Source organism: Carcharodon carcharias, chromosome 31, assembly GCF_017639515.1.
Source record: "Carcharodon carcharias isolate sCarCar2 chromosome 31, sCarCar2.pri, whole genome shotgun sequence".
Classification (NCBI taxonomy): Eukaryota; Metazoa; Chordata; class Chondrichthyes; order Lamniformes; family Lamnidae; genus Carcharodon; species Carcharodon carcharias.
Genome location: NC_054497.1, coordinates 11,592,607 through 11,619,592, shown reverse-complemented (window position 1 = coordinate 11,619,592; position 26,986 = coordinate 11,592,607). Strand labels below are relative to the sequence as shown.

The 26,986-nt window shown below is 42.3% G+C and overlaps 2 protein-coding genes and 1 pseudogene across 3 annotated transcripts; 1 reads left to right on the top strand and 2 right to left on the bottom strand.

Moving 5' to 3' along the window:
• Nucleotides 1-540: 540 nt before the first annotated feature.
• On the bottom strand, nt 541-7,745 carry LOC121271559 (ferritin, higher subunit-like). Of its 2 annotated transcripts, none has more exons than XM_041177568.1 (4): nt 7,653-7,745; nt 1,355-1,501; nt 1,054-1,179; nt 541-788 (listed from the first exon to the last, which is right to left on the bottom strand). In XM_041177568.1, the coding sequence occupies exons 1-4, from the start codon at nt 7,686-7,688 to the stop codon at nt 633-635; spliced, it is 465 nt and encodes a 154-aa protein (XP_041033502.1). In that variant the 5' UTR covers nt 7,689-7,745; the 3' UTR covers nt 541-632. The 2 variants fall into 2 exon arrangements, with proteins under 2 accessions (XP_041033502.1, XP_041033501.1); XM_041177567.1 differs by lacking the exon at nt 7,653-7,745 and adding an exon at nt 2,964-3,095.
• A 1,489-nt stretch (nt 7,746-9,234) lies between these two features.
• On the bottom strand, nt 9,235-13,099 carry LOC121271562 (ferritin heavy chain-like). Its single transcript, XM_041177572.1, has 4 exons — nt 12,940-13,099; nt 10,124-10,270; nt 9,805-9,930; nt 9,235-9,507 (listed from the first exon to the last, which is right to left on the bottom strand). The coding sequence occupies exons 1-4, from the start codon at nt 13,039-13,041 to the stop codon at nt 9,358-9,360; spliced, it is 525 nt and encodes a 174-aa protein (XP_041033506.1). The 5' UTR covers nt 13,042-13,099; the 3' UTR covers nt 9,235-9,357.
• Nucleotides 13,100-24,355: 11,256 nt separating this feature from the next.
• LOC121271563 lies at nt 24,356-26,392 on the top strand (annotated as a pseudogene).
• Nucleotides 26,393-26,986: the final 594 nt, after the last annotated feature.

The following is a 26,986-nucleotide window of genomic DNA, read 5'->3' as shown; positions in this document are numbered from 1 at the left end:
TCAAGTTATTTGTTTTGAATTGACTACATCCACTCATTGAGCCATTAGATTTTGTCAACTTTTACTTTCCCTTCAAGAGTTCTACTCAAATTGGGAGTCTAGAGACAGAGTTGCAGAGCTAATTTCAGTCTTCCCCCACAAGGAGATCACTACTTTCCTTCCCTTAAGTAGGTCAGTAAGACAACGTGACAACTCGGTCAGTATTGCCCAATGGCTCAGTTGTATTTCCCTTTAGTACCAGAAGTCAAATTTGGATAGCAAACAAAGGCACTAGGATCAATGCAGACTGTTGTATTAGAGCATTACTATCTTGCTGCAATATATTGAAATGCACAGAATTAAGGATTACACCAAATTAGAGTTACTGTCAAAATCCAAATTGTTATAACTGCACTGGTCCCATAAACCAATGCCCTTTGTGGTGATTTTTTTTTTTTTAAAAGCAGCATTTATAAGAAATTAGACAAACATTCAAAAAGACAAAATCCAGTCCATGTTGAAGTTTATTGACAGTTAGTACATTCAGAATGGAGCCCAGGTCTCAACAGTTCCCTATACAGCACAAGCTATCAATATCATGAGCCCTTTGACCTATGATACTAAACACAAAAAGATTGTTCCCTGCAGTCAGTTCATTCACTCTCCCCCAGGGTGAGCTTGTCAAACAGGTACTCTCCCATGCCTCTCTCAGGGGCTCCCAGTCTCTTCAGGTTGGTGATGTGATCTCCAAGCTTCTTGATCATCTTCACTTGCTCATCCAAGTAGTGAGTCTTCAGGAAGTCACAGAGCTGGAAGGAGGGGGAAAGTAGTTACATCCAGCAATATCAAGTATCCACTAAACTTCCAGTCTCTTTTGGGGCAGAGGATAGTCAGGGGATGCAATAGAAATTGCCAAAAAAGATGCTTAGGTCCTAGGATTATGGGATGATCTGTCTTCTCCCCATCTCCTAAAAAACCCCCAATTAAAAAAAGTCAGTTAGATGTAGAGGTCCTGAGGGACAGTAACAGTTCACCCATTTTAATTTATCCAAAGCCCACATTAAAACAGCTTACATGAGGGTCAATGTTCCTAGAGGAGAGCTTGTGCAGATCCAGCAGACTCTGGTTCACATTCTTCTCCATCTGCAGAGCTCTCTGCATTGCCTCCAGACCATTGCCCCACTCATCCAGCTCTGGTTTCTGAGAGGGAAGAAGGCAGGCAGTTCATTTACAATGGATTAAACAAAACACTGGACACATGAGAAAGTGCAAAGAAAACAGAGGTGATGAAGCATCCCAATATAGCATTAAACCATGGAACTAAACTGAAAGCAATTGCTTCAATCAGGCAACTACTCATTCCAGTAAATCCAACCTTGACGTCCTCCAGGATGATCCGGCCTCCACGTTTATTCTGGAATTTCATCAGTTTCTCAGCGTGTTCCCGTCCCTCATGTGACTGTTCCTTGAAGAACTCAGCAAAGTGACGCAGGGCAACATCATCCCGGTCAAAGTAAAAGGACTGTGGAAAGAAGAAACAATTTCAATAATGGATCTAGCCTTTAAATACAAAATTCAAAGTCAATTATTCTCCACCTCCCATCTTGATCTCAATTCCCCCACCCCCAATAGAAATTTGTTAACCATTATTTTCTCTCCTCCCACCAATTCATTCTCACTAATCCTGAACATGGACACCTTCTCTATAAAAAGGCCCAAAAACAAATTTGGGATTATGGCCCAGATCTTCCGATCAGGAAGAGAAGCCCCATTTATGACCCTGATCAGCAACAAGTTACACACAGACCATCCACCGCATTGAGTGGTCTCCCAATTGAGAATCCTTCACAACTATCTCAAACCTCAAAAGGGAGGAGCACAAAGGCCACACCTCTTTCTCTTCCAACTCAAAACACAGCACTAGCTGCCATTTTCCACATAGTAATGCATGGGGGTGAGGGGCTGTTACCCAGGAATTATCCAGATATTCTTCTGTCTAAGATTTCCTGGGTAACTCCCCATTTAGCCAAATCAGAACGAAAGGCTCTAACTATAGTTCAGGAGTTAAGACTTTTTCCTTGATGCCTGAGAGAAACAACCATTGGATGTTGAAAATTCCCAGAGTCCTTGCACTGGGACTTCTAAGGGGTTCTGTGGTACAAGCTGTAGCTCCATTCAGTCTGCAATTGAGACCAGGTCTGAACCTTTCCCATATCTAGCACTAGAGATTAGTTTGATGGATAGTATTCTTCCCCTCGTTCTGATGGGGGATGTTAAACCAAGGCTCCATCTGCTCCTGAGCAGATATAACATTACTCAGCATTGTCTCCAAGGGAGGTTCCCTCCAGTGTTCTGGAGAGCATTTATCCCTTAACATATACCATCAAAATTTGATCATTACTTCTCCATGAATCTTGCTGTGCATGAATTAGTTGGTACATTTCAAAGTGAAAAATCCATTGATCAGATAATAGTTTGGAAATGCTGAGGGAGTGAAAGGCACTACATTAATGCATAACCCATTAGTTAAAACAGAAACAACATCCTTCATACTAGTTTCACACTATGTAGATCAAGAATTCCAGGCACCCTGCAAACCAGGGGTCTCAGGGCTTCACTTCCAACTAAAAAGGCAAGAAAACAAGTGGGGTCTTACTCACACTTCCCCAGCTACAGACACCCCATTGAAACTGAACTTGGTCTAATGTTAACAACCACTTGACCAGGTTTGTACTCATCAGTTACAAACTCAGGCAGCAGCTGAGCTAGTTTCATTTATTAAACCTCTCAATAGAGAGCAGCTGCTACAAGGAACAGTCCATTCACTCCACATCATCCTGCATTTCACATTGAGCAGTGAGTATTTCCAATGATTCTTTCACCCCAGGGGAGAAAGTGAAGAGAAAGATAGCTTATAAAGTCATTTAACTGATCTGAAGTAATTCTAACTTTCCCAAATGTAGTGACAAGAATACAAATCTCACCATGGAGAGGTAAACATAGGAGGAATAGAGCTCCAAGTTGATCTGCTTGTTAACAGCATCCTCACAGTCCTTGTGGTAGTTCTGAAGCACTTGGGAATCCATCTTCAATAATACTGTTCACTATCACCAACAAAGTTCCAGAACTGATCCTCTCCAACACAAGCTCTTGTATTTATACTACTGGGACATCCTGCATTCAAACAGGGAATGACATCACCAATGATGATTGACAATCTCTGATAGCCAATCAGCAATCTGCCATGAAGCCAGGCACCAATTAACAAAGGAGAGGGTTTGCGGTGGAGGGAGTGAGACCCAGAGCCAATCAGAGCTTTGGAATGCAGGCAGGTTTGGGAGATTTGTCTTGATGATGTCACTGCTTTTGGGTTCCTTGACTTTCTTCAAATGTGAAAATGTCTCATTGTTTATCACTCTGATTTGAATTCAATGATAATTTGTTACTTTTTCTGAAGTGGCTTTTCACAATCTGGACAAGTTTGTTATTTGCCAGGAACGGTGAAGCTGATACAATATTCAAAGCAATCAAGACATCGTGAGGGAATTTTCAAAGCAACCATTGGACAGAGAAATGGAAATGTGAGAATGAGAGGGAGTGAACATCACTGAATCCAGTGTCACCCACAGACACGTCTCCATTTGCTGCAGTATGTTTTGGGACAAGCCTGATGGAGAAGCTGGTCTTTTCTTGCCCATCAATGTTGTACATTGGATGTGTCCTTTAATGGTCAACTTTTAATGTGGCTGGAGAATATTTGAAACTGATTGAAATGATATTTGGAAGCTTTTATGTCTTGGGTAAATGAATTCATTGGCCAACCGAACCCTAGCTGCACACCTTCCTACATTCTCAGCAATTGCTGCTTGCAATCAACAATGGGGAGAGACTGATGTAAGAATAAACAGAGATGGTTTATTGAGATATAGGGCAGAGCACCAGATCATACATGCTCACTCAGAAACCTCCAGAACTAGTCTTACAGTTCCTAGTTGCCTGCGCTGTACAGTGATTCGTCAGTGCTGTCACATAATCAGTACACTTGCATTCTCTTAGAGGGACAGGGTACCTCACTTTACCACAGAAGCTCTTTAACTCACCATAGATTCATAAAGCACAGAAGGAGGCCATTCAACCCACGGACTTGTGCTGGATGTTTGAAACAACTATCCGATTGGTCCCATTCCCCTACCCTTTCCCGATAACCCCGCAGATTTATTTCCTTTTCATGTATATATCCATTTCCCTCTTGAAAGCTATTATTGAATCTGAAAGGCCTGGATAGAGTGGACGTGGGGAAGATGTTTCCATTAGTAGGAGAGACTAGGACCCGAGGGCACAGCCTCAGAGTAAAGGGAAGACCTTTTAGAACAGAGATGAGGAGAAACTTCTTTAGCCAGAGAGTGGTGAATCCATGGAATTCATTGCCACAGAATGGTGTTGAGTGTATTTAAGACTGAGATAGATAGGTTCTTGATTGGTAAAGGGATCAAAGGTTACAGGGAGAAGGCGGGAGAATGGGGTTGAGAAACTTATCAGCCATGATTGAATGGCGGAGCAGACTCGATGGGCCGAATGGCCTAATTTCTGCTCCTACGTCTTATGTCTATGTCTTATCTGCTTCCACAGGGACGGCTTTAGAATTAAACACACCGTGCCCTGGCACAGTACCCCAAAATAAGTTGGGGTGGGGGGGAGGGGGCCAAAATGAATGAGCTTCAAAACATTCCCCCCTGTCAATTCTCGGAATCAAATGGAATGTCCTCCTCCTGAAGCAGACCGCGAGGCATCGGCAAGAGAACGCGAGGTCTCTGAGTGTCAGATTAACCCGGCATTCCCGGCTTTCCAGCACAGTCACAACTGGCTGCAGGGAGGAATCACCTGTGATTGGCTGAATAGCTTCACTCACTGCAGAACAGGAAAGACTAGATAATTGCACACGTTCTCAGTAATGAATGTCCGATTAACAGGCTTATTTTATATTTGAGTAAAAATGTCAAGCAGTGTCGAACAGATTTTAGGTTGGATTTGGCAACTGGGCAGCTTTTGACACTTGTTTATAAACAGTAACAATCCAGAAAATATCGATTAAGGACATTCGATACAAACTCTTGACTTGTTAGCAGAGTCGTAATGCTCTTCCAGCTGAACTAGAAAGTGACCTTCAGTACAGATTTTTTTGGGGTCTTCTTGGATTATTCAACCCCTCAGTTAATTTCCATCATTGAGATGCCTTGTTTTTATTTGTTCATGGGATGTGGGCTTCGCTGGCTAGACCAGCATTTATTGCCCATCCCTAATTGCCCTTGAGAAGGTGGTGGTGAGCTGCCTCCTTGAACCGCTGCAGTCCATGTGGTGTAGGTACACCCACAGCGCTGTTAGGGAGGGAGTTCCAGGATTTTGACCCAGCGACAGTGAAGGAACGGTGATATATTTCCAAGTCAGGATGGTGAGTAGCTTGGAGGGGAACTTCCAGCTGGCGGTGTTCCCATTTGTCTGCTGCCCTTGTCCTTCTAGATGGTAGTGGTCATGGGTTTGGAAGATGCTGTCTAAGGAGCCTTGGTGAGTTTCTGCAGTGCATCTTGTAGATGGTACATACTGCTGCTACTGTGCATCAGTGGTGGAGGGAGTGAATGTTTGTGGATGGGGTGCTGATCAAGCGGGGCTGCTTTGTCCTGAATGGTGTTGAGCTTCTTGAGTGTTGTTGGAGCTGCACTCATCCAGGCAAATGGAGAGTATTCCATCACACTCCTGACTTGTGCTTTGCAGATGATGGACAGGAGATGAGTCAGGAGGTGAGTTACTCACCACAGGATTCCTGGCCTCTGACCTGTTCTTGTCACCACAGTATTTACAAGGCTAGTCTAGTTCAGTTTCTGGTCAATGGATGTTGATAGTGGACGATTCAGCAATGGTAATCCCATTGAATCTCAAGGGGCAATATCCGAATAGAAACCACTGGCAACACATTTATGAACTTTGCCCGCAAGTTTTTAAGTTGGGAAAAGCAAATACTGAAGATTGCCTGGACTTTTAAAAAATATTTTCTGATACATGTGTACTACAAAAGCAGCCTAGAAAAAATCTCATTAAACCAAGGGAGAACTGCACTCAATGCTAATAACATACCTTACCCTGATTTTATTTCAATATTAATTTGTGTTTCCTGTGGTTTTTCAATTGGTGTAGATTGAGCTGCTTTCAAATTGTTTCAATTCTTACACGTTTTCTTCAGAAACTGTATGAACACAGATTATAAACCCTGCCAAGCCTCAATTTTTTATGAAACGATGAACATGACCCACTTTGAAAGATCTCTAGCTGTTCAAAATACTCATGGCTCCGTGATCCACGTGTGGAAATGGGTATGTGATCTGCCTCCCACGTTTCACTCAAACATCCCCTCAACGTAGGCTACTCTGCAAAAAGATTGCTAGGAAATAGTATAATCGAAAAGCAGGCAAAGCTGTAACGAAAATGCATTTGTCCAAAAAATGAGTGGGTCTTTCAAAGCTCCCATCAGTGTATTCCCGGTATTTTCTGGTTCTGTTTCAGGTTCCCAGCATCTGCAGGTTTTAATGTGATTGCAAAATGTATGTTTGATAAAGAGCTGATTAACTATCTCACTGCAAGGCCTTATTCAAATGCGCTGAATTGCTAACAAGAATACATCACTGGACTTCCAAAGCTTCATTAGACACTTTTTAGACGGTCAGTCGTGAGAAGCATTTGTTCCATTTTGAAACGTTGGTATTTTCAGAGAACGAAGTAAAACTGAGACTGTTCCCCTTCGAGCATGTCTCCAGTCAAGAGTCGGTTGTGTTTTAAAAGTCTGTCTAGAGTCATTCTGTGTCACTGTGAGCCGGGAGTGGCAGTGTAAGATATTTGTGGGGTGTTTTTGGTGTTATTTTACATGTGGTGGCATCCTGAGTGTCTGTGCATTCCTAACGCACGCGTCATTCCATGACCAGCCTCTCCGAGTTCTTGCCTGGTGAACTGAGCCCTACAGATAAGATGAAGGAGATTCCCCCTGTGGCATTGTGGGCCGTTGCTTGTGTAATATTAGTCAGAGGAGTGTGCGATTTGGTATTTTTTTGGTTCAGTGTTTGATCACAGCCAATCCGAGACCCGCATTCTGAAGACAACCACATGCAGACCCCCCTGATCAGTCAGAAGTGAGACTGAACAAGCAGCCCAGTCTGAAACTCTCTCCACCTCCACTTGTGTGTCTGGGTCTCAGCCCTCCCAAACTACAGGGCAGCTCACTCCTGACAACCCTCACAGCAGATCAACACCCCAGACAGTAGACAGCACCTGTGCGCTGCAGGTAAGGACTAGTGAAACATTGAGAAGGGTGAACACAAGGGAGCTGGATTCCACCAACATAACACCACCATCAGCAGCATCGAATCACAGGTATCCTGTGGTATAAGGCTGAGCGTTGTTACAGACTCCAGTCGGTGGAATACTACTTTAACCTTGATGTTTATATACACAGCTAGAACATTGAGAAGAAAAGTTGTTTTACAATGGCTCAGCCTTTGGGTCCTGGGTGGTGCAAAGATGAAGCTGAGCACAAGGCCCACTGACTGTAAATCCGCCACTGAGCTACCACCATCCTTTCACAGTGCAGTCCTGATCATAACAACATGCTGCTTAAAAAGAAATCTTACCTCTCCCCTCATGTTACTGTTTCTCCAAGATCCCATATGTTGCCATTTGCTTTCATTACAGAAGTGGATCAGTCCTGGATTAGTTGATGAGATGCATTTCCTTGGATTTAAACACTGATCTAGATGGGACAGATAGAGGTGACAGTGACTCACATCTGGAGCAACCAGTTATGCTACAGGCACAAGCCTCTCAGGAGAGATGCCACCGATGGGCACAGTTGATCCACCTGAACAGTATATCCAGGTGTTTGCATCTTATTGTCTTTGACCAAAACAGGTGTAATGAATGTCCTGTGGCCACAAAAGGCTTTGTCCAAACTGATGGACATCAATCAATGGCCAGATGGACACCAGAGGCTTTGATGAAGGTCTGCAGTTACTGGTTGAGGGAATATTGATTGATCCTTTTCACAGGAAACTGAAGTCACCATCACAAGCTGTAGGGAGTGGGGATGGTGATTGGTATGAAAAGCTCATGATGCCAAGAAATCATCCTTTGTCACTTGTGGATTTTCATGGAACCTCAAGATGCAAAAACATTAACATGACAGATCCTGAAGGTTAATTTAATTGCCCTCACCCAGTTTCTAAAATCAGAATGGGTAACTGCAGCAATTGCAACAAAGCTTCAGAGGGATTAAGGAGACCCAGTAGGATCTGGAAAGGATGATTCTTATTGGGTATATAATGTTTACTGGGACTAAATGTAAGAGACATTTATGGTGGAGCTGCTGATAGAAAGTTTTATAAATGTAGCGAGCTTGCTTGGCATTGACTCCATTCACGTCCTGCTGAACCATTAGATTTTGTCAACTGGTTTGACAACTTCCACTCTCCCTTCAGATTCAGTTAGGGGTCTAGAGACTGGTTTTCAGAACCAAATTTCTAACAAGGAATCACTGTTCCCCCTCCCTTAAAAAGGCAAGTAATATGGCATTGCAGGCTGCATAGTTCAATGATTTGTCATAATTCCCTTTAATACAAGTGTTCAGGCCCCGGTCTGCATCAGGGTCATTTGCTACTTTGCTCCTTATCTTACTAGAATCATCAAAAGCAGCACCCCCAGTGTATTTCACAACTAATTCCAGGGACTTAATACCCTGGATGGATCTTACCAGATAGAAATAGAATCCATTTTAGTTTTTCAGCAGCTAGTATTTTACTGGTTTGAAGAACTGAGTTGCCCCCTGATGCAAAAGGCCAGGAGAATATTCATCACCAGTGGCAAATAGTCCCTTATTCAATCAGCTAGGGTCAGATTTGAGATTTCCTTCCCATATAAAACATCCCTTAGAATCTACCACTGACCTTAATGGCTCAAAGTGTCATGTTTAGCTGCACAACAGAAGTGCTGGGTCAGTGCCAGATATTGTATTGAAATGCACAAGTATTTTAATATGTTAGAACAAGATAAAGAATTAAGGATTACAACAAATTGGGGGTTAGAGTATCAACATATGACATGCATCACAATTGCAGTGAACCAATTGCAAGTTGTTAAACAAAGTGTCCCAACTTGTGTACAAAGTAAACTGCATTCATCCAAAAAAAAAAAAATCATTTAATGCAAGGCAAAATCCACTTAATGTTGAACAATTTATTTATAGTTAGTTCTTCGTGCCACATTACAAGTTACTGGGTCAAAGGTCTCAATTATGCAAATTGAATAGTAAACACAAGCAGCTTGCTCCTATGGTCAGTTCATTCACTCCCCCAGGGTGAGCTTGTCAAACAGGTACTCTCCCATGCCTCTCTCAGGGGCTCCCAGTCTCTTCAGGTTGGTGATGTGATCTCCAAGCTTCTTGATCATCTTCACTTGCTCATCCAAGTAGTGAGTCTCCAGGAAGTCACAAAGCTGAAAGAAAAAAAAGTGTATAAGTTGTCAAGGTCCAGCAGCTGAACCATAAAACTGAATTTCCTGAAGAGTTTGGATTTCAATTCCTTTTGGACCAGGAGGATAGAATCAGGTGAAGTGATAGAGGGAAATTCTTGTAGAAATGCTCATCCATCCCTATCATACATCCCCCGATAAAACCTCCAGGAGACACCAACAAAAAAAAAAAAAAATCAGTTAGATGCAAGAAATCAAGGAACAGTAACATCACCCATGTTCATTTTTCCAATAGCCCACGTTAAAGCATCAGGAACTTACATGAGGGTCAGTGTTCCTAGAGGACAGCTTGTGCAGATCCAGCAGGCTCTGGTTCACATTCTTCTCCATCTGCAGAGCTCTCTGCATTGCCTCCAGACCATTACTCCAATCATTCTGCTCTGGTTTCTGAAGAGGGAAAGGCAGACAGTTCACTTACCATGGATTAAAAAAAGTGCAAGGGAAAAAAAAAGAGAAGCAGTATCCCAAAGTGGATGTTATCAGGGACCCAATTCACCACAAGATAGAATTAATGCACTAAACTATCAATTATTTTCAGTTTAGTTCCAATCAGGCAACCACTCATTCCATCAAATCCAACCTTGATGTCCTCCAGGATGATCCGGCCTCCACGTTTATTCTGGAATTTGATCAGTTTCTCAGCGCGTTCCTGTTCCTCATGTGACTGCTCCTTGAAGAACTCAGCAAAGTGACGCAGGGCAACATTATCCCGGTCAAAGTAAAAGGACTGTGGAAAGAAACAATTTCAATACTGGACCTAGATTTTAAAATATAAAATTCAAGGTCAATTATTCTCCATGGGAGAGAATCAATTTAAATGCTGGATGTAAATTGATGAATTTTAAATTCAATTATCCCAGCTCCATCTTTCAAGCCAAATTCCCCCCTACCCAAATAGAAATTTTAGGACCACTAATTCAAGTTATTTCATGAATCCTGGACATTGATATTTGGACTTTGGTTAGACAAACAAAAAAGATAGGATTGCAGCCCAGGTCTTCTGAAAGAAACCTTACTTCTGACCCTGATCAAAATTAAAAAATACTTGCCATTCACCACATTAGAGTGGTCTCCTGATGGAGGATCCCTCAACCATCCCATTTAAAAAGTGAACCTCAAGAGGGAGCAGCACAGAGGTGCCCCACACACCCCCCCCCCCCCACTCCACTTTTACAGCACTAGCTGCTATATTCCAATAAGGTGTTCAAATTGAAGTTGTCTAACATTTCCTGGGTAACTAATCAAAAGTCTAATGTCTCCAACTCCACTTAGTTGGAGACTGAGGGTCCCTGCAGGGAATTGCCCATCAGAAGTTGAAAATAGCCCAGTGTTATGACTGTAGTTGAAAAAGCTGAGTTACTTAAAAACTCCACAGGGACACTTTAAACAACCGTCATAAGCATATCATTTATTATAGGTTGAGATGCAACTCAATTCAGGAATCAGACCACCAGTCTGAGGTTTAATATTAAGCCTTTTATTAATTTACACCACACACGGCTACAAAAAAAATCACTTAAATAAATTCCCAAACTAATCCCATTAAGGCAACAGCAACCTATAGAGTTAACCAGGCTAGGTATTTTCACCTTAAATTCAAAGTTCTTTCACTTTGGTTCCTGAGGACCCAGTTAGACTTACAGCTGCTTTTGATCTCACATTGCCTCTGCTCTCCAAACAAAACTGAAGTTATACCTAGCACAGCCCATTGAATGTACATTCTCATTGCATCACCAGCCACTTCTTGAATGCTCTATTCAAAAAATGCAAATGCACTCAACTAGTACAAAGTACCCAGACTAGCTGGCTTTAATCCAATTAAGACAACCTCAGACTAAACCTCAAGAAAATATTCCAATATTATATACATTAATAACTTCATAACACCAGAGTCCTTGCATTGGACTTCCAAAGAATCTTGTAGCAATCCAATCTCCAACCATCTAGGAGGTCAGAAGGTCTGAGCCTCTTTCCTATTGAGCACTAGAATTTATTTTGATGCAGTGTTATTTTCTTCAAATAATGAAAAGGTAAACCAAGGTCTCACCAGTTGCATATAACATTTCTCTACACATGGAGATTCTCACTGGAATTCCTGTGAGCATTTTGCATTACGATGCTGTGTTAGGCAGACCAAATCCACAAGGGAAAACTTGTGGATTCTCAGTTTGCAATTTATATTACATTACAAGAAGATTTTTTGCACTGAATTCAGAAGTAATGAGTTCATTACCACCTTTGGAGATTTTAACGGTAGATCACAGTTAGAGTTAGACAGACAGCCTGACTGCCGACCAATCCAGCATCTACTCGAGGAATTCCAAAGGCTTTTAATACAACTTTGGTTGCCAGAACAGGATTTCTGCAGAAGTGGCTAAGGCTTCTTCTGAGGCAGTTTGTGTACCTTCCAAAATTCTACACAGCCCACCCCTCCATCCATTACTCTAATGTTTGAAATCCCAGTGTTCTATATATCTTTGGAAATTGACTTTCCCCATGTTATCAACATAGCCAGTTTCTCTCTTTTTGGAAAAAGATAACCTTGCCTTATTTATCTTTTAGTGGTAAATATCCTACCATCCCTTTGGAAAAAAACCAAACTCCCCACCTTATCCAAAAGGATAAATTTTATTCACCTTATCTACCAACTCTTACTCTAGCTCAAGAACTAGCATTTCAAATACTTTTTACTTTAAAAAAAACTGACTGGATTTCAACTTACTCTGACTCTAATTCAATTAGATCAGCCACAGACAGAAGCTATTCACAGCCACACCCAGAAGCATGCAATAAGATTGAAAAAATATGGCAATTTGATGATAGACAATTTGATCATTGCTCCCCACATAAGAGGTGGCTCAGTGGAAGATTGCTACATTTCAAAATGTAATTATTGAACATAAAATACCTAGGGAATTGAAAGATACATTCTGCATTTGTGTACTCAAAGTGGAACAAGAAAATCTTAAACTACATAGATTAAAAATAGTATGTAAGAGTTCTAGGCAGCCTGAACACCAGGAGTCTATACTTCACTTCCAACTAAAAAGGCAAGAAAACAAGTGGGGAGTTACTAACATTCCCCAGCTACAGACACCCCCATTGAAACTGAACTCGGTCTAATGTTAACAACTACTTGACCAGGTTTGTGCTCATCAGTTACAAACTCAGGCAGCAGTTGAACTAGTTTCATCTATTAAACCTCTCAATAGAGAGCAGCTGCTACAAGGAGCAGTCCATTCACTCCACATCACCCTGTATTACACACTAGACACACTCACCACTCAATGATTCTTTCACTGCAGAAAATCAAGATAAACAGTTTATGAAGTCACTTCATTGAACTGGAGAAATTCTAACTTTCCCAAATGTAGTGACAAGGAATAGAAAACTCACCTTGGAGAGATAAACATAGGAGGAATAGAGCTCCAGGTTGATCTGCTTGTTAACAGCACCCTCACAGTCCTTGTGGTAGTTCTGATGCACCTGGGAAGCCATTTTCAATATTATTATTACTACTACAATCACCTAGAAAATTCTAGAACTGATCTTCTTTAACACAAGCTCTTGTATTTATACAACCGGGACATCCTGCATTCAAACAGGGAATCACATCACCAATGATGATTGACAATCTCCAATAGCCAGTCAGGAATCTTCCATGAAACCAGGCACCAATTAACAAAGGTGTGGGGGAAGGAGTGCAACCTAGAGCCAATCAGAGCTTCGAACACAAACGGGTTTGGGAGATTCATCTTAATGTTGTCAGGGCTTGAAAATTGCCTCTATGAGGAAAGATTGGACAGGTTAGAATTGTTTTCCCAAGTGTAGGGGAAGCTGAGGGGTGGCCTAATTGAGGTGTACAAAATTATTGGGGGCCTAGATAGGGTAGACAGGAAAGACTTGTTTTCTCTAGCTGAGGGGTCAATCATCAAGGGGCATAGATTTAAGGTGATTGGTAGAAAGAATAGACAGGACATGAGAAGTTTTTCACTCAGAGGGTGGTGGTGTCTAGAATTCACTGCCCGAATTGGTGATTGAGGCTGAAATGTTCAACTCATTTAAAAGGTACCTGGATCTGCACCTGAAGTGCCTGCAAGGCTACAGCCGGGTGCTGGAAGGTGGGATGAAAAATGAATGGCTAGTTTCATTTCTCTCTTTTTTCAAATGGTGCAGACACGAGGAGACGAATGGCCTATTTTGGGTTCCTTGACCTTCTTCAAATGCGAAAATATCTCGTTGTTTATCACTCTGAATTGAATTTAATGATAATTTGTTACTTTTGCTGAAGTGGCTTTTCATAATCTGGACAAGTTTGTTATTTGCCAGGAACGGTGAAGCTGATACAATATTCAAAGCAATCAAGACATCGTGAGGGAATTTTCAAAGCAAACATTAGACAGAAAAATGGAAATGTTAGAATGAGAGGGAGTGAACATCACTGAATCCAGTGTCACCCACAGACACGTCTCCATTTGCTGCGGTGTGTTTTGGAACAGGCCTGATGGAGAAGCTGGTCTTTTCCTGCCTGTCAATTTTGTATGTTAGATGTATCCTTTAATGGTCAACTTTCACTGAGGCTGAAGATGATTTGAATCCGAATGAAATGATGAGACTTGGATGTTCTTTACCTCTCTGGCTCATCTTTGATTCATTGAGCACAGAAAGTGGCCATTTACCACTCTGTGGCTGTGCTGACAGTTTGAAAGAGCTAGTCAATTAGTCCCACTACCTTGCTCCTTCCCCCTACTCCTGCAATCCTTTACCTTTTCATGTATATATCTATTAAGGACCTGATTTTCCAGACAACCTCCTCATAAGAAACAATGAACTTTATTTAAAGGGCTTCAGCAGCAGTTACATGCTTCCATCAAGATCCACAACTAGGCACAAACTCCATCCCTAAGGTTCCGTGTGCTTAGGGCTGGTTCACTCACACTATCACATGATACTACACAGTACAATAAGTCTTAAAGCTACAGTCAGTACATTCCTTAAAGCTACAGTTACTACAATATTCAAATCCCTCTTCAAGGTATTGCTGAATCTTCTTCCTCCATGTAGTGCATTCCAAATCGCGACAAATCTCTGTGGAAAAGGCTGCAACTAAACTGTTGAACTTCAAATTGTCACTCAAGGCCCACAGCTAGATGGACACCAGAGACTTTAGTTCATGCCAGTATTACTGGTACTGAGGGAACTATTGATTGATCCTTTCCGCAGGAACCCAGAGGAACATAGGACTTTGGAGCATGAGTAGGCCTTGCAGTCCTTTGAGCCTGCTCTGCCAGTCAGTAAGATCATGGCTGATCTGGTTGTGGTCTGAACCCCACTTTGCCATCTGCTTCCCATAACCCTTGACTCCCTTGTCAATCAAAAATCTATCTAACTCAGCTTTGAATAAATTCAATGATCCAACCTCCACTGGGGAAGAGAATTCCACGTAATGACCCTTTGAAAGAAAACATTTCTCCCCATCTCCATCTTAACCAGTAGACCTCTTATTCTTAAACAGTGTCCTCTGGTTCTAGTCTCTCCCACAAATCGAAACATCCTCCTGGTATCTACCTTCTCAAATCCCTTCGGAATCTTATGTTTTAATAAGATCACCTCTCATTCTTCAAAACTCTAATGGGCATAGGCGCACCCTGTTCAACCTTTCTTCATAAGGCCCCCATCCCAGGAATGAATCCAGAAACTCCTTGAATTCAGAATCATTATCTGTAAGGAGTAAGGGTGCCATGGGTATGAAAAACTCTGTGCTGAGGCATCCTTTATCATTTAAATTCTCACATAATAGCGAAGTTGAATAAAGTATATCAAAATATTCTTGTGCATTATGTGACCTACACCAGAATATTGGTCATTTTCAGTTTCTTTAAGAACCAGGGCTTAACGGAGTTGACTTTCCTTTAAACGCTTCCCACTCCCAAACATCATATGGTCCCTTTGGTAGCTGTTTCCAAGGCTGTGCTACATATCATGGAGTGAGGTTATTTATGTTTTTGTGGGGTGTGAACTATTAGCTCATTGTGACCTCTGGGTGGTATATGTTTGCAGCTGTCCTCTGTAATTCAACTTGCATAGAACCTTGATGCCTTTGGACATTTCTGGTTTCTATATTATTAAAAAGGATAGAGACACTGCCAAAAAAAACTTTATAAGGATAATACCAGAACTGAGAGGTTATATCAATCAAGAGCAGCTAAACAGGTTGAGTCTCATTTTGCCAGAAAAAGGAGAGACTGACCAGCGAACTGATAGAGATCCTTAGAATTATGAAAGGGTTTTGATCAGGTAGACTCAGGGAAGATGGTTCCCTTTTTAAGGCCCAAAGCTAAGGAGCATAAATATAAGGTAGGTACTAATAAATCCAACAGGGGGCTCAGGACAAACTTTAGTATTTAGACTGTGGAAGTCACGACAGCAAGGGGTGGTTGAGGGAAAAGGGCATAGATGCATTAAAGGAGGAAGCTGGATAAACAGGAGGTTGAAAGGGATAGAAGGAAATGCTGATAGGATCAGATGAAGAGGGGTAGGAGACACATGGGGAATAAACACTGATATAGACCTGGTGGGTTGACTGTATATTCCACCTAATTCTTAAAACAGTCATGCATAATGTTTTACCAGCTGAAAATGTTTTGTTTGAAATAAAGCGATCAAGCCCATCAGCACACAAATCCAACTTGAGTCATAAGAATTTTATTTCAATGTATGAAACATGATTACAATTTCCAGAAAGTCAGAGAAGCAAAGTTATGAATGTGGAATGGTTGAGGACCACAACTGCATCACACCCAGGGCCACACTAACCAATGTAAACCAAGGGTAAATTTCACTCTAGCCCCAGCAGTTTGAATCCTTTCAACAGGGCAAGATCAGAAGGATTTCAAAAAGGATGTTTGCTCTTTGTCCTGAAATGCAGAAATGGTGGATTCTCCCTACCCACACCATCCATTCACTCATTCCTGAGGACATTAAAAAAGTTTACACTTCCTAGAACATCTAATCTAGATCAGTTGCTGCTTTTTATATTTTAAAAAAAGCACCCTTCCACCAACCCCTAAAACAATTAGCTGAACAGGGCCTACAGCATTTTCTTTAATGTCAACTGTTCAATTCTGTTCTTGAATAGGTTGACCAGGCAGGACAGGCTTGAAGCCGTGTAACCTTAAAAGCATGAGAAACAGCTTTCCCTGAGTGTTAACATGACAAAGCATGAATTGTTCTATTGGGGGGATTAGGGACAATGGCAAAGAGAAAGTTCATCCAGCAGGATGGAGGTCCTTTATTTAATTCCACGATACACCACTTCCAGTCAAGCCATTCCAATAGCTTGTGGAGTAATGTCAAACTTTGAATGTATTTTTGAATACATAAATCAAACTGGAAAGCCTAACTAATCTTCAAGCCTTCAACTTGGTTTTGAAGATCAGTACAATTATCCCAGTGGATAACAGAATGAATCTATGATTAAAGTCTACTGTCAATGTAGAAGTGGCAATCTGCCAAATACACAATTACTCAGTCCAATTTTCAATTATTTATTTTCAACTGATGACAGCCATTAGGTTTCATTTACAGGCCCTGCTTCGGTCACAAGCCATCATTCCTTACATGGCTCAGGACTACACTGTGGGTATTGAACACAAGCTTGTTTCCTGCAGTCAGCTCAAGTCACTCTCCCCCAGGGTGAGCTTGTCAAACAGGTACTCTCCCTTGCCATTCTCAGGGGCTCCCAGTCTCTTCAGGCTGTGAGGTGATCTCCAAGCTTCTTGATCCTCCAAGTAGTCTCCAGGAAGTCACAACTAAATATGGGACCAAAAAAAGGAAACTGGTTATAAGTCTAATTGCAGATATCATGAAACTGCTTCTCTTCAGTGAGTTTTAATTTTCTTGGACCAGTGGGTAGGGTGAGTTTACTTGTCAATACCCAGAATAGACCAATTTGTTACCGCTCCCAAAATCTGACACCAACAGCTATTAACCAAGGAGATTTTTGATTGAATTCAAAAGGTTCAATGACTGCAATTTATCTGATCCACATTAGTTTACATGAGGGTCAGTGTTCCCAGAGGAGAGCTTGTGCAGATCCAGCAGACTCTGGTTCACATTCTTCTCCATCTGCAGAGCTCTCTGCATTGCCTCCAGACCATTGCCCCACTCATCCTGCTCTGGTTTCTGAAAGGGGAAAGGCAGGCAGTTCATTTACCATGGATTAATGAAATGGAAGTGCTACTGAAAGAAATTAAGAGCAAAAAGGGAAAATCTGTCACTATGAACCAGTTGATAGAGAATTATTTCATTAAGTCATCAAATTCAACTCCAATGGCTGTTATGAGGCAAATAGTATATAACTATTTAAGGGGAAGCTAAACATGTACTCTTGTGTAGGAAAGGAGGCTCCATTGAGCACAAAACAAGTCATGCAGAGCAGACTGTTTGTACACTAAATATAGTGAAGAGTATGTGACTACATCTGACATCTTGGCCATATTTAACCAAGTGAGACATCCAGGAACCCTAGCAAAACTGGAGACTGAGACATGGAGCAGAAGTAGGCCATTCAACCCATTGAGTCTGCTCTGCCATTCAATGAGATCATGGCTGATCCAACAGTTAGCAGCTCCACTTTCTTGCCTTTTCCCCCATAGCCTTGATTAAAAATCTGTCTCAGCCTTGAATATACTTAACCCAGCCTCTACAGTAAAGTATTCCAGGTTCACTACCCTCAGAAGTAGTTCCTCCTCATCTGTCTTAAATGGACAACCCCTTATTCAGATTATGCTCTCTGGTCCTAGACTTTCCCACAACATCTCAGGGAGAGACTCTTGTTGGAGTCATACCTAGCAAAGGAAGATGTTTGTGGTTGTTGGAGGTCAATCATCCGTTCTAGGATGATCACAGCATGAGTTCCTCAGGGTAGTGTCCTCGGCCCAATTATCTTCAGCTGCTTCATCTATGACCTTACTTCCATCATAAGATGATAAGTGGGGGATGGTCATTGATGATTGCACTATGTTCAGCACCATTCGTAGACTGATTCAGTATGAGGAGTTATGTCCAAATGCAGCAAGACCTGGACAATATCCAGGATTGGGCTAACAAGTGCCAGGCAATGACCATCTCCAAAGAGAATTTAACCATCACCCCTTGATCTTCAATAGCATTACCATCACTGAATCCCCCACTATCAACATCCTGGGGGGTTACTATTGACCAGGAATGGAACTGGACTAACCAAATACTGTGGTTTAAGAGCAGGTCAGAGGCTTGGAATCCTGCAGTGATTAACACTTCCTTGCTCCCCAAAACTTGTCCACAAGGAACAAGTCAGGAGTGTGATGGAATACTCCCCACTTGCCTGGAGTGCCAACACCACCAAGCAGCTCGACAGCATCCAGGGGAAAGCAGCCTTAGTCAGCACCCCAACCACAAACATCAGCTCCCTCCACCACTGACGGTCATGTGTATCATCTACACAATACACTGCAAGAACTCAATGAGCCTCCTAGGATAGCACTTTCAAAACCAAGACTGCCAACATCCGGAAAGTGGGGCAGCAGACACATGGGAACACCACCACTTGGAAATTTCCCTCCAAGTGGCACACCCCCACCACAGAATGCATCCCCACCACAGGGCACAGATGTTCAAGGTAGCAGCTCACCAGCACCTTGAAGGGCAATAAACCCTGGTCTAGCCAGCAATGTATTAATAAAAAAATTGCTTCACTTTCTAAAGCAATTAATCTAAGTGAATTTAAAAGTTAATTAATCCAACCTTGACATTCTCCAGGATGATCTGGCCTCCACATTTATTCTGGAATTTCATCAGTTTCTCAGCGTGTTCCCATTCCTCATGTGACTGCTCCTTGAGGAACTCAGCAAAGTGACGCAGGGCAACATCATCCCGGTCAAAGTAAGAGGACTGTGGAGAGATAGCAGATCGTGTATCGGTATTGTACCATTCTTCCCCCCACCCCCAACATCTCACTGAAGATGCACTTCATTGGTGGAATAAATAATCTCACCCCTAGCATTAAGGAATTATTCAATAAAAAAAACTTTTAATTGCATGTAGCTCAATAGTATAACAACTTGTGTGTGAGCAGTTAGGGTGTGATTAAGATCTTCAAGTAAAATTACACAAATCATTTGATTATTGACTCAGGTCTGTACTTATATACAGGCTTAACATGGCTCAATACTGAGACTGGAGACAGACCCCTTGGAGCAGAGTTAAGTCACAATGCATGGTTCCAATTTATAAGCAGGTCTGAGTTTTACTGGCTACGTTCAATGGACAAGGTTGGAATACTTTCAAATCTATCACAGAGCAACATCAATACTAAACAGGGGGGTTTTAAAGACAGAAACAGACTAAGGAATCAAAAGGGAACAGCCTTTAGGTAATTCAAAAGTGGAGAAGAATTCTGAAGTCTATTCAGTGTTTAGGATACACATTCAAGATCCCAGGAAAGTGAACCTAAGAAATGTTCAGTTCAACTGAAAGGAGACAATGATAAAGTATATTTACAGCTCACTGCATCAGTTAAGCAGGATATAGCTCAGTTTAGTAAATTCACAATCTTCTGTCAGGATAGTCAGTAATAGAAAACTCACCATGGAGAGATAAACATAGGAGGAGTAGAGCTCCAGGTTGATCTGCTTGTTAACAGCATCCTCACAGTCCTTGTGGTAGTTCTGAAACACTTAGGAAGATATTTTCACTACTATCACCTACGAAACTCAAGAACAAATCCTTTCTAACCCAAGCTCTTGTATTTATACTACAGGGAATGACATCACCAATGATGATTGCCAATCCCTAATAACCAGTCAGGAATCTGCCATGAATCCAGGCACCAATTAGTAAAGGAGAGGAAGTGAAACCCCAAGCTAATCAGCCAATCCAAAAATTAGTATCGTGGTTCTGTAACTAGGAATTCAAGCAGCTTGGAAATTTAAATTTAATGAAGGAATCTGCAATGTGTTGACTCTTAACTGCCCTCTAAAAAGGCCTAGCAAGTCACTCAGGTGGATCAAACCAATACAGGAAAGTCAGATGGACAACCTGGCATCAAATTAGGCATTGGAAAAGGCAAAGGCACACCCAGCCCAGTCCACCCTGCAAAGTCCCTCACTAACATTTGCATTCTTGTGCCAAAATTGGGAGACCTGTCCCACAAACTAGTCAAGCAATAGCCTGACACAGTCACTGTTAGAATCATACCGTTCAGCCACTGTCCAAGGCTCCTCCACCATCATCCTGGGTATGTCTTGGCCCACCAACAGGACAGACCCACCAGAGGTGGCAGCACAGTGGTATACAACTGCATTTACTCCAGACTCTATGAAGCCCAATGGCATCAGACCAAACAAACATTGGCAAGGGGGACATGGTGGTGTAGTATTGTCACTGAGCTAGTAATCAAGAGACCCAGGGTGATGCTCTGGAGACCTGGGTTCAAATCCCATCAATAAAAATCTGGAATTAAAAGTCTAATGATGTCAATGACCATGAAACCATCTTTGATTGACATATGAACCCAACTGGTTCACTAATGTCCTTTACAGAAGGAAATGTGACACCCTTACCTGGTCTGGTCTACATGTGACTCCAGATCCATATTAATGTGGTTGACTCTTAAACGCCCTCTGAAATGGCAAGCAAATCTCTCAATTATATCAAACCACTAAAAAGTCAATAAGGAATCAAACTGAATTGACCACCCAGCATCGGTCTAGGCACCAGAAATGACAACGGTAAACTCAGCCTGTTGGCCCTGCAAAGTCCTCCTTAATAACATCTGGGGGCTTGTGTCTAAAATTGGGAGGGCTGTCTCACAGACTAGTCAAGCAACAGCCTGACAGAGTCATCCTCACAGAAACAAACTTACAGATAATGTCCCAGACACCACCATCACCATCCCTGGGTATGTCCTGTCCCACTGGCAAGACAGACCCAGCTGAGGTGGCAGCACAGTGGTATACAGTCAGAAGTGAGTTGCCCTGAGAGTCCTCAACATTGGACTCCGGTCCCAATGAAGTCTCATAGTATCAAGTCAAACATGGGCAAGGAAACCTCCTGTTGATTACCACGTACCACCTTCCCTCAGCTGATGAATCAGTGCTCCTCCTTGTTGAACACCACTTGGAGGAAGCACTGAGGGTGGCAAGGGCACAGTATGTAGTCTGGGTGGGAGACTTCTATGTCCATCACCAAGTGTGGCTCAGTAGCAGCACTACTGACCAAGCTGGCCAGGTCCTAAAGGACATAACTGTAGTACTTGTGCTCCAGAACTTGCTGCACCCCTAGCCAAGCTGTTCCAGTACAGCTACATCACTGGAATCGACCCGGCTATATGGAAAATTGCCCAGGTATGTCCTGTACACAAAAAGCAGGACAAATCCAACCCGGCCAATTACTGTTCCATCAGTCTACTCTCGATCATCAGTAAAGTAATGGAAGGGGTCATCAACCGTGTTATCAAGCAGCATCTGTTTAGCAATAACCTGCTCACTGATGCCCAGTTTGTGTTCTGCCAGGGTCACTCAGCTTCTGACCTCATTACAGCCTTGGTTCAAACATAGACAATAGAGGTGAACTTCCGAGGTGAGGTGAGAGTGACTGCCCTTGACATCAAGGCAGAATTTGACCGAGTGTGGCATCAAGGAGCCCTAGCAAAACTGGAGTCAATGGGAATCAGAGGGGAAACTCTCCGCTGGTTGGAATTATACTTTGCACAAAGGAAGGTGGTTGTGGCTGCTGAAGGTCAATTATCTCAGTTCCAGGTCATCACTGCAGGAGTTCCTCAGGGTAGTGTCCTGGCCCAACCATCTTCAGCTGCTTCATCAATGATCTGCCTTCCATCATAAGATTGGTAGTGGGGATGTTTCCTGATGATTGTACAACGTTCAGCATTTTCTCAGATACTGAAGCAGTCCATGTCCAAATCCAGCAAGACCTGGACAATATCCAGGCTTGGGCTGACAAGTGGCATATAACATTCATGCCATACAAGTGCCAGGCAATGACCATCTCCAACAAGAGAAAATCTAACCATCGCCCTTGACATTCAAGGGCATTACCATCACTGAATCCCCCACTATCAATATCCTGGGATTATCATTGATCAGAAACAGAACAGGACCAGCCATATAAATACCATGGCAATGAAAGCAGGTCAGCGGCTCGGAATTCTGCAGTGCGTAACTCACCTCCTGACTCTCCAAAGCCTGTCCACCAGGCATAAGTCAGGAGTGTGATAGAATACTCCCCACTTGCCTGGATGTGTGCAGCTCCAACAACACTTGAGAAGCTTGACACCATCCAGCCCGCTTGATTGGCGCCCCATCCACAAACATTCACTCTTTCCACCACCGATTCACAGTAGCAGCAGTGTGTACCGTCTACAAGATGCACTGCAGGAACTCACCAAGGTTCCTTACACAGCACATTCCAAACCCATGACCACTACCATCTAGAAGGACAAGGGTAATGAACACAGGGGAACACCATCACCTGGAAGTTCCCCTCCAAGTCACTCATCATCCTGACTTGGAAAAATATTGGCTGTTCCTTCACAGTCGTTGGGTCAAAATCCTGGAACTCCCTCCCTAACAGTGCTGTGGATGTACCTACACCACATGGACTGCAGCGGTTCAAGAAGGCAGCTCACCACCACCTTCTCAAGGGCAATTAGGGATGGGCAATAAATGTTGGCCCAGCCAGCGATGCCCACATCCTATGAAGATATAATAAAGGAACACCTCCTGTTCATTATTACCTATATGTTTCAGTCCCTCCTGCACCATCGATCGCAGGAACCTCAAGTTATAGATAGGTATTATGTACCACCCGACCAGGTACACCCAGGCACTGGCATAGCCGCAAACGAGACATGGGCAGCCAGGCTAAACAATCCCCTCAACTGCGCTCTGCTGGACCAATGGGAGGCCAAGCCCAGGGGCTGAATCATGAGGAGGTCCTCCAACCTCCTGTTTCCCTCTACACCAGAAGGCCAAGATCAGGAGTGAAATATCTCTCTTTTAGGTCACTCCTAACATGGGATCATCCAGTCAACTAAATAGATGCCAATGTGAGGATAAGTGTCATTACAGCTAAAGGGTACCTTGCCTAGTAAATCAGGATCTTATTATTGACGTCTGCAAACCACTCTATATCCTAGATGCCTACCGGCCGTGGATGGCATCAAATGTACTGGTGAATGCCACATACGCCCTCTCTACTGGCTGCCCAGCAGTCAACAAGACTGTGGGAGAGAAGCAGGCAAACAGAGTGACACCACTCCCCACCTCAACCCCAACCCACCCGGAACCCCATGAGCATAAGCAGTCCTAGAATGACAAATTGCTGATTTTGTCAGGACTAGCAAGTCAGATCCTCCAACTGAAACTTGCACCACTCCCTCCCCCTCCATCCCAAAACATCTGCATCCTGTGGCCAAAGATCTGATGACACTGGGGTAACACAATGTCTCCTGTTTAACTTTAGAAAAGAATCCTGTTCATGAAGAACATTATTGGTTATTTTTGCTTCCCCTGGCCAGTATTTTGCGCTTGTCTGCTCAAATCATCCAATCAAAACATTCCCTGTCCCAAATTATCACCTCCACTGCATTTCATTTTTGATTGGGGACCTCTGATGGGCATAGAGTTCTGATTGGTTACTGGGAATAGTTACTCAGCAGCTGGAATGTCAGCCCTGGTATTAAAGATGGTTTGGTCTCACCAACTTAACTGTAAAAGCTTTGGAGAAAATTGTGTTGGTTTAGTAGGTTAGGATGTGTTCCCAAGTGTGTCAGAACTACCACAAGGACTGTGAGGATGCCGTTAACAAGCAGATCAACCTGGAGCTCTACTCCTCCTATGTTTACCTCTCCATGGTGAGATTTATATTTTTGAACTATTTCAATAGCCTGTTGGTCTGTATGTAATGTTTTTTTAAAGTTGTAATATAATGCAATTTCTTTCTGCTCTTTTATGATCAATAATAAACTCCTGCAGTTTGTTTCAGTAGCTGTAACATTCTGAATATTGTAAATTTGTAACTTCATTTTCTATATTAGAACTCCTAATGAAATTTTTAGCTCTGTTGTGTACTACAATGAGTAATTCTAATGAAAGTGACTGTGTCAATGTTCCTCTTCTTGTTTCTACATATGGCCATGATTTAAAGTTGAATAATTAAGAAATATGTTAATACAGTATTGCAATCATAGGTTAATCAGTAATAGCTTCATGGCTAGCTTTCATTCTGCGTCCGTACTGGGTTAATTCAAGTGTTCTTAAATGTTTGAAAGGGTGCTGTTAATCCTGGATTTATAGGAGAATATGTATGTTTCTGGGAGATGAAGAAATGATTTGTCTACTGCCCACCTGTTGTAGAAGATCTTTGAACATAATGGTGGCTATTTTATTCACATCTGACACCCAGATATGAATTGTAGGTAGTTAAGCAAATTATCCCATTTTCTGCCTGTGGTAGATTCCATGACCATCTGTACAAGTGAGTATGATGAATTACAATATTGAGCTTGCAGTGCACATTATAATTAGGCTGCATGACACAATGACTTTGGACTTGATTGAAGTGACTTCTTAGTCTTTTTTAAATAACTAAACATAATTGAATACAAGGTGTTTGAGGTAGAGAATAGTAACTTATCTACCTAGATGCCATTTTTTTTTCTTTAGTTGGCCATGGATGAGATTTGAGTCTAATTCTGACTCTTCCTTTCCATTTTTGACTCTCCCTGCAGTCCTTTTACTTTGACCGGGATGATGTTGCCCTGCGTCACTTTGCTGAGTTCTTCAAGGAGCAGTCACATGAGGAACGGGAACACGCTGAGAAACTGATGAAATTCCAGAATAAACGTGGAGGCCGGATCATCCTGGAGGATGTCAAGGTTGAGTTTAATGGAATGAGTGAATGCCTGTCTTGATCCCCTTAGATTAATTTTATTTTAATGCTTCTTGGTTTAATTTGATTCTGCTATTCTGAATTTAATAATGTGGTGCTGTGTACCTACACCACATGGACTACAGAAGGTCTCTCCCCTCAAGGCAATTGAGGATCAACAATAAATGCTGACCTAGCCAGCGACTCCCACATCCAAAAATTAACTTGTGATTTTGAAACTGCTTTTTCATCCCCGTTTTTCTTGTACTTCCTCATGTATTTTCAATAATCTATGGTAAATGAACTGTCTGCCTTTTTTCCCCTTTCAGAAACCAGAGCAGGATGAGTGGAGCAATGGTCTAGAGGCAGTGCAGAGAGCTCTGCAGATGGAGAAGAATGTGAACCAGAGTCTGCTGGATCTGCACAAGCTCTCCTCTGGGAACACTGACCCTCATGTAAGCTGTTTTAATATGGGTTTTTGGGTAAAGTGGAGTTGATGGGACTTGTCTTTGAGACAATTCAAATGACCTCACCTCTATTGGTTGTTGTGGTGTCCCTCCTGGGTTCAGTTTTGGGCTTGGGATCAGCAGTGAGGTTGGCCAGTTGTGGGCATGTACTCCACACCTACTGTGCATCAGTCTAATGCAGTAATTCCATCAATCTCAATTGTATCACTCGACTAGAAAGTGCAAAAAAAAATCAGACTCTTGAAGGGGAGCTCAGATTCTTATCTGCTGCTGGGTGTAACTAGTTTATTCCTCCTTCCAGCTTTGTGACTTCCTGGAGACTCGCTATTTGGATGAGCAAGTGAAGATGATCAAGAAGCTTGGAGATCACATCACCAACCTAAAGAGACTTGGGAGCCTCTGAGACTGGCATGGGAGAGTATCTGTTTGACAAACTCACCCTGGGAGAGTGACTGACTGGGGATTATGTCATGATATCCTAACTCTGTCCTGTAGGGAATGATTCTATTTGCTGCTCTTGATGTGAAATAACTGAATAAATGGATTACTAAAAAATGAATTGAAGTCTGCCTCCTTGTTAGATTGAATGGTTGCTTTGGCTGTAACAACTTGAACAGTTATTATGTAACAGCTCATGGGATTGAGTCTTGACATTCATTGGACCTTCTAATTATGTCATGGTGTAATCTTGATTCTGTGTACTTTGCAATAAATCACATCCTGATTGTAGTCAATGTGTGTAAAATAAATGGCAACAACAATTGCCCAATTTACAAAAGATAGATTACTGTAACACTTTGTTAAACACCTAAAATTCTCCAGTGACTTATAGCCATTTCCAAGCAATAAAAAAAACCTCAGATTTCTCTTGTAGGTAAGAAGTTGGGGTTGATACTTCTCATTACAAAGGTGGCATGCTGCTGTCCATAACTTAATGATGCAATGGTTTGCAGGAGCATCATAAAACATCTATGGCACAACTAAGGATAGATAGTTAGAGGCAGGTTTCAAGGTGTGTAGGGGGATGCTAAAGAGACAGCCACCAA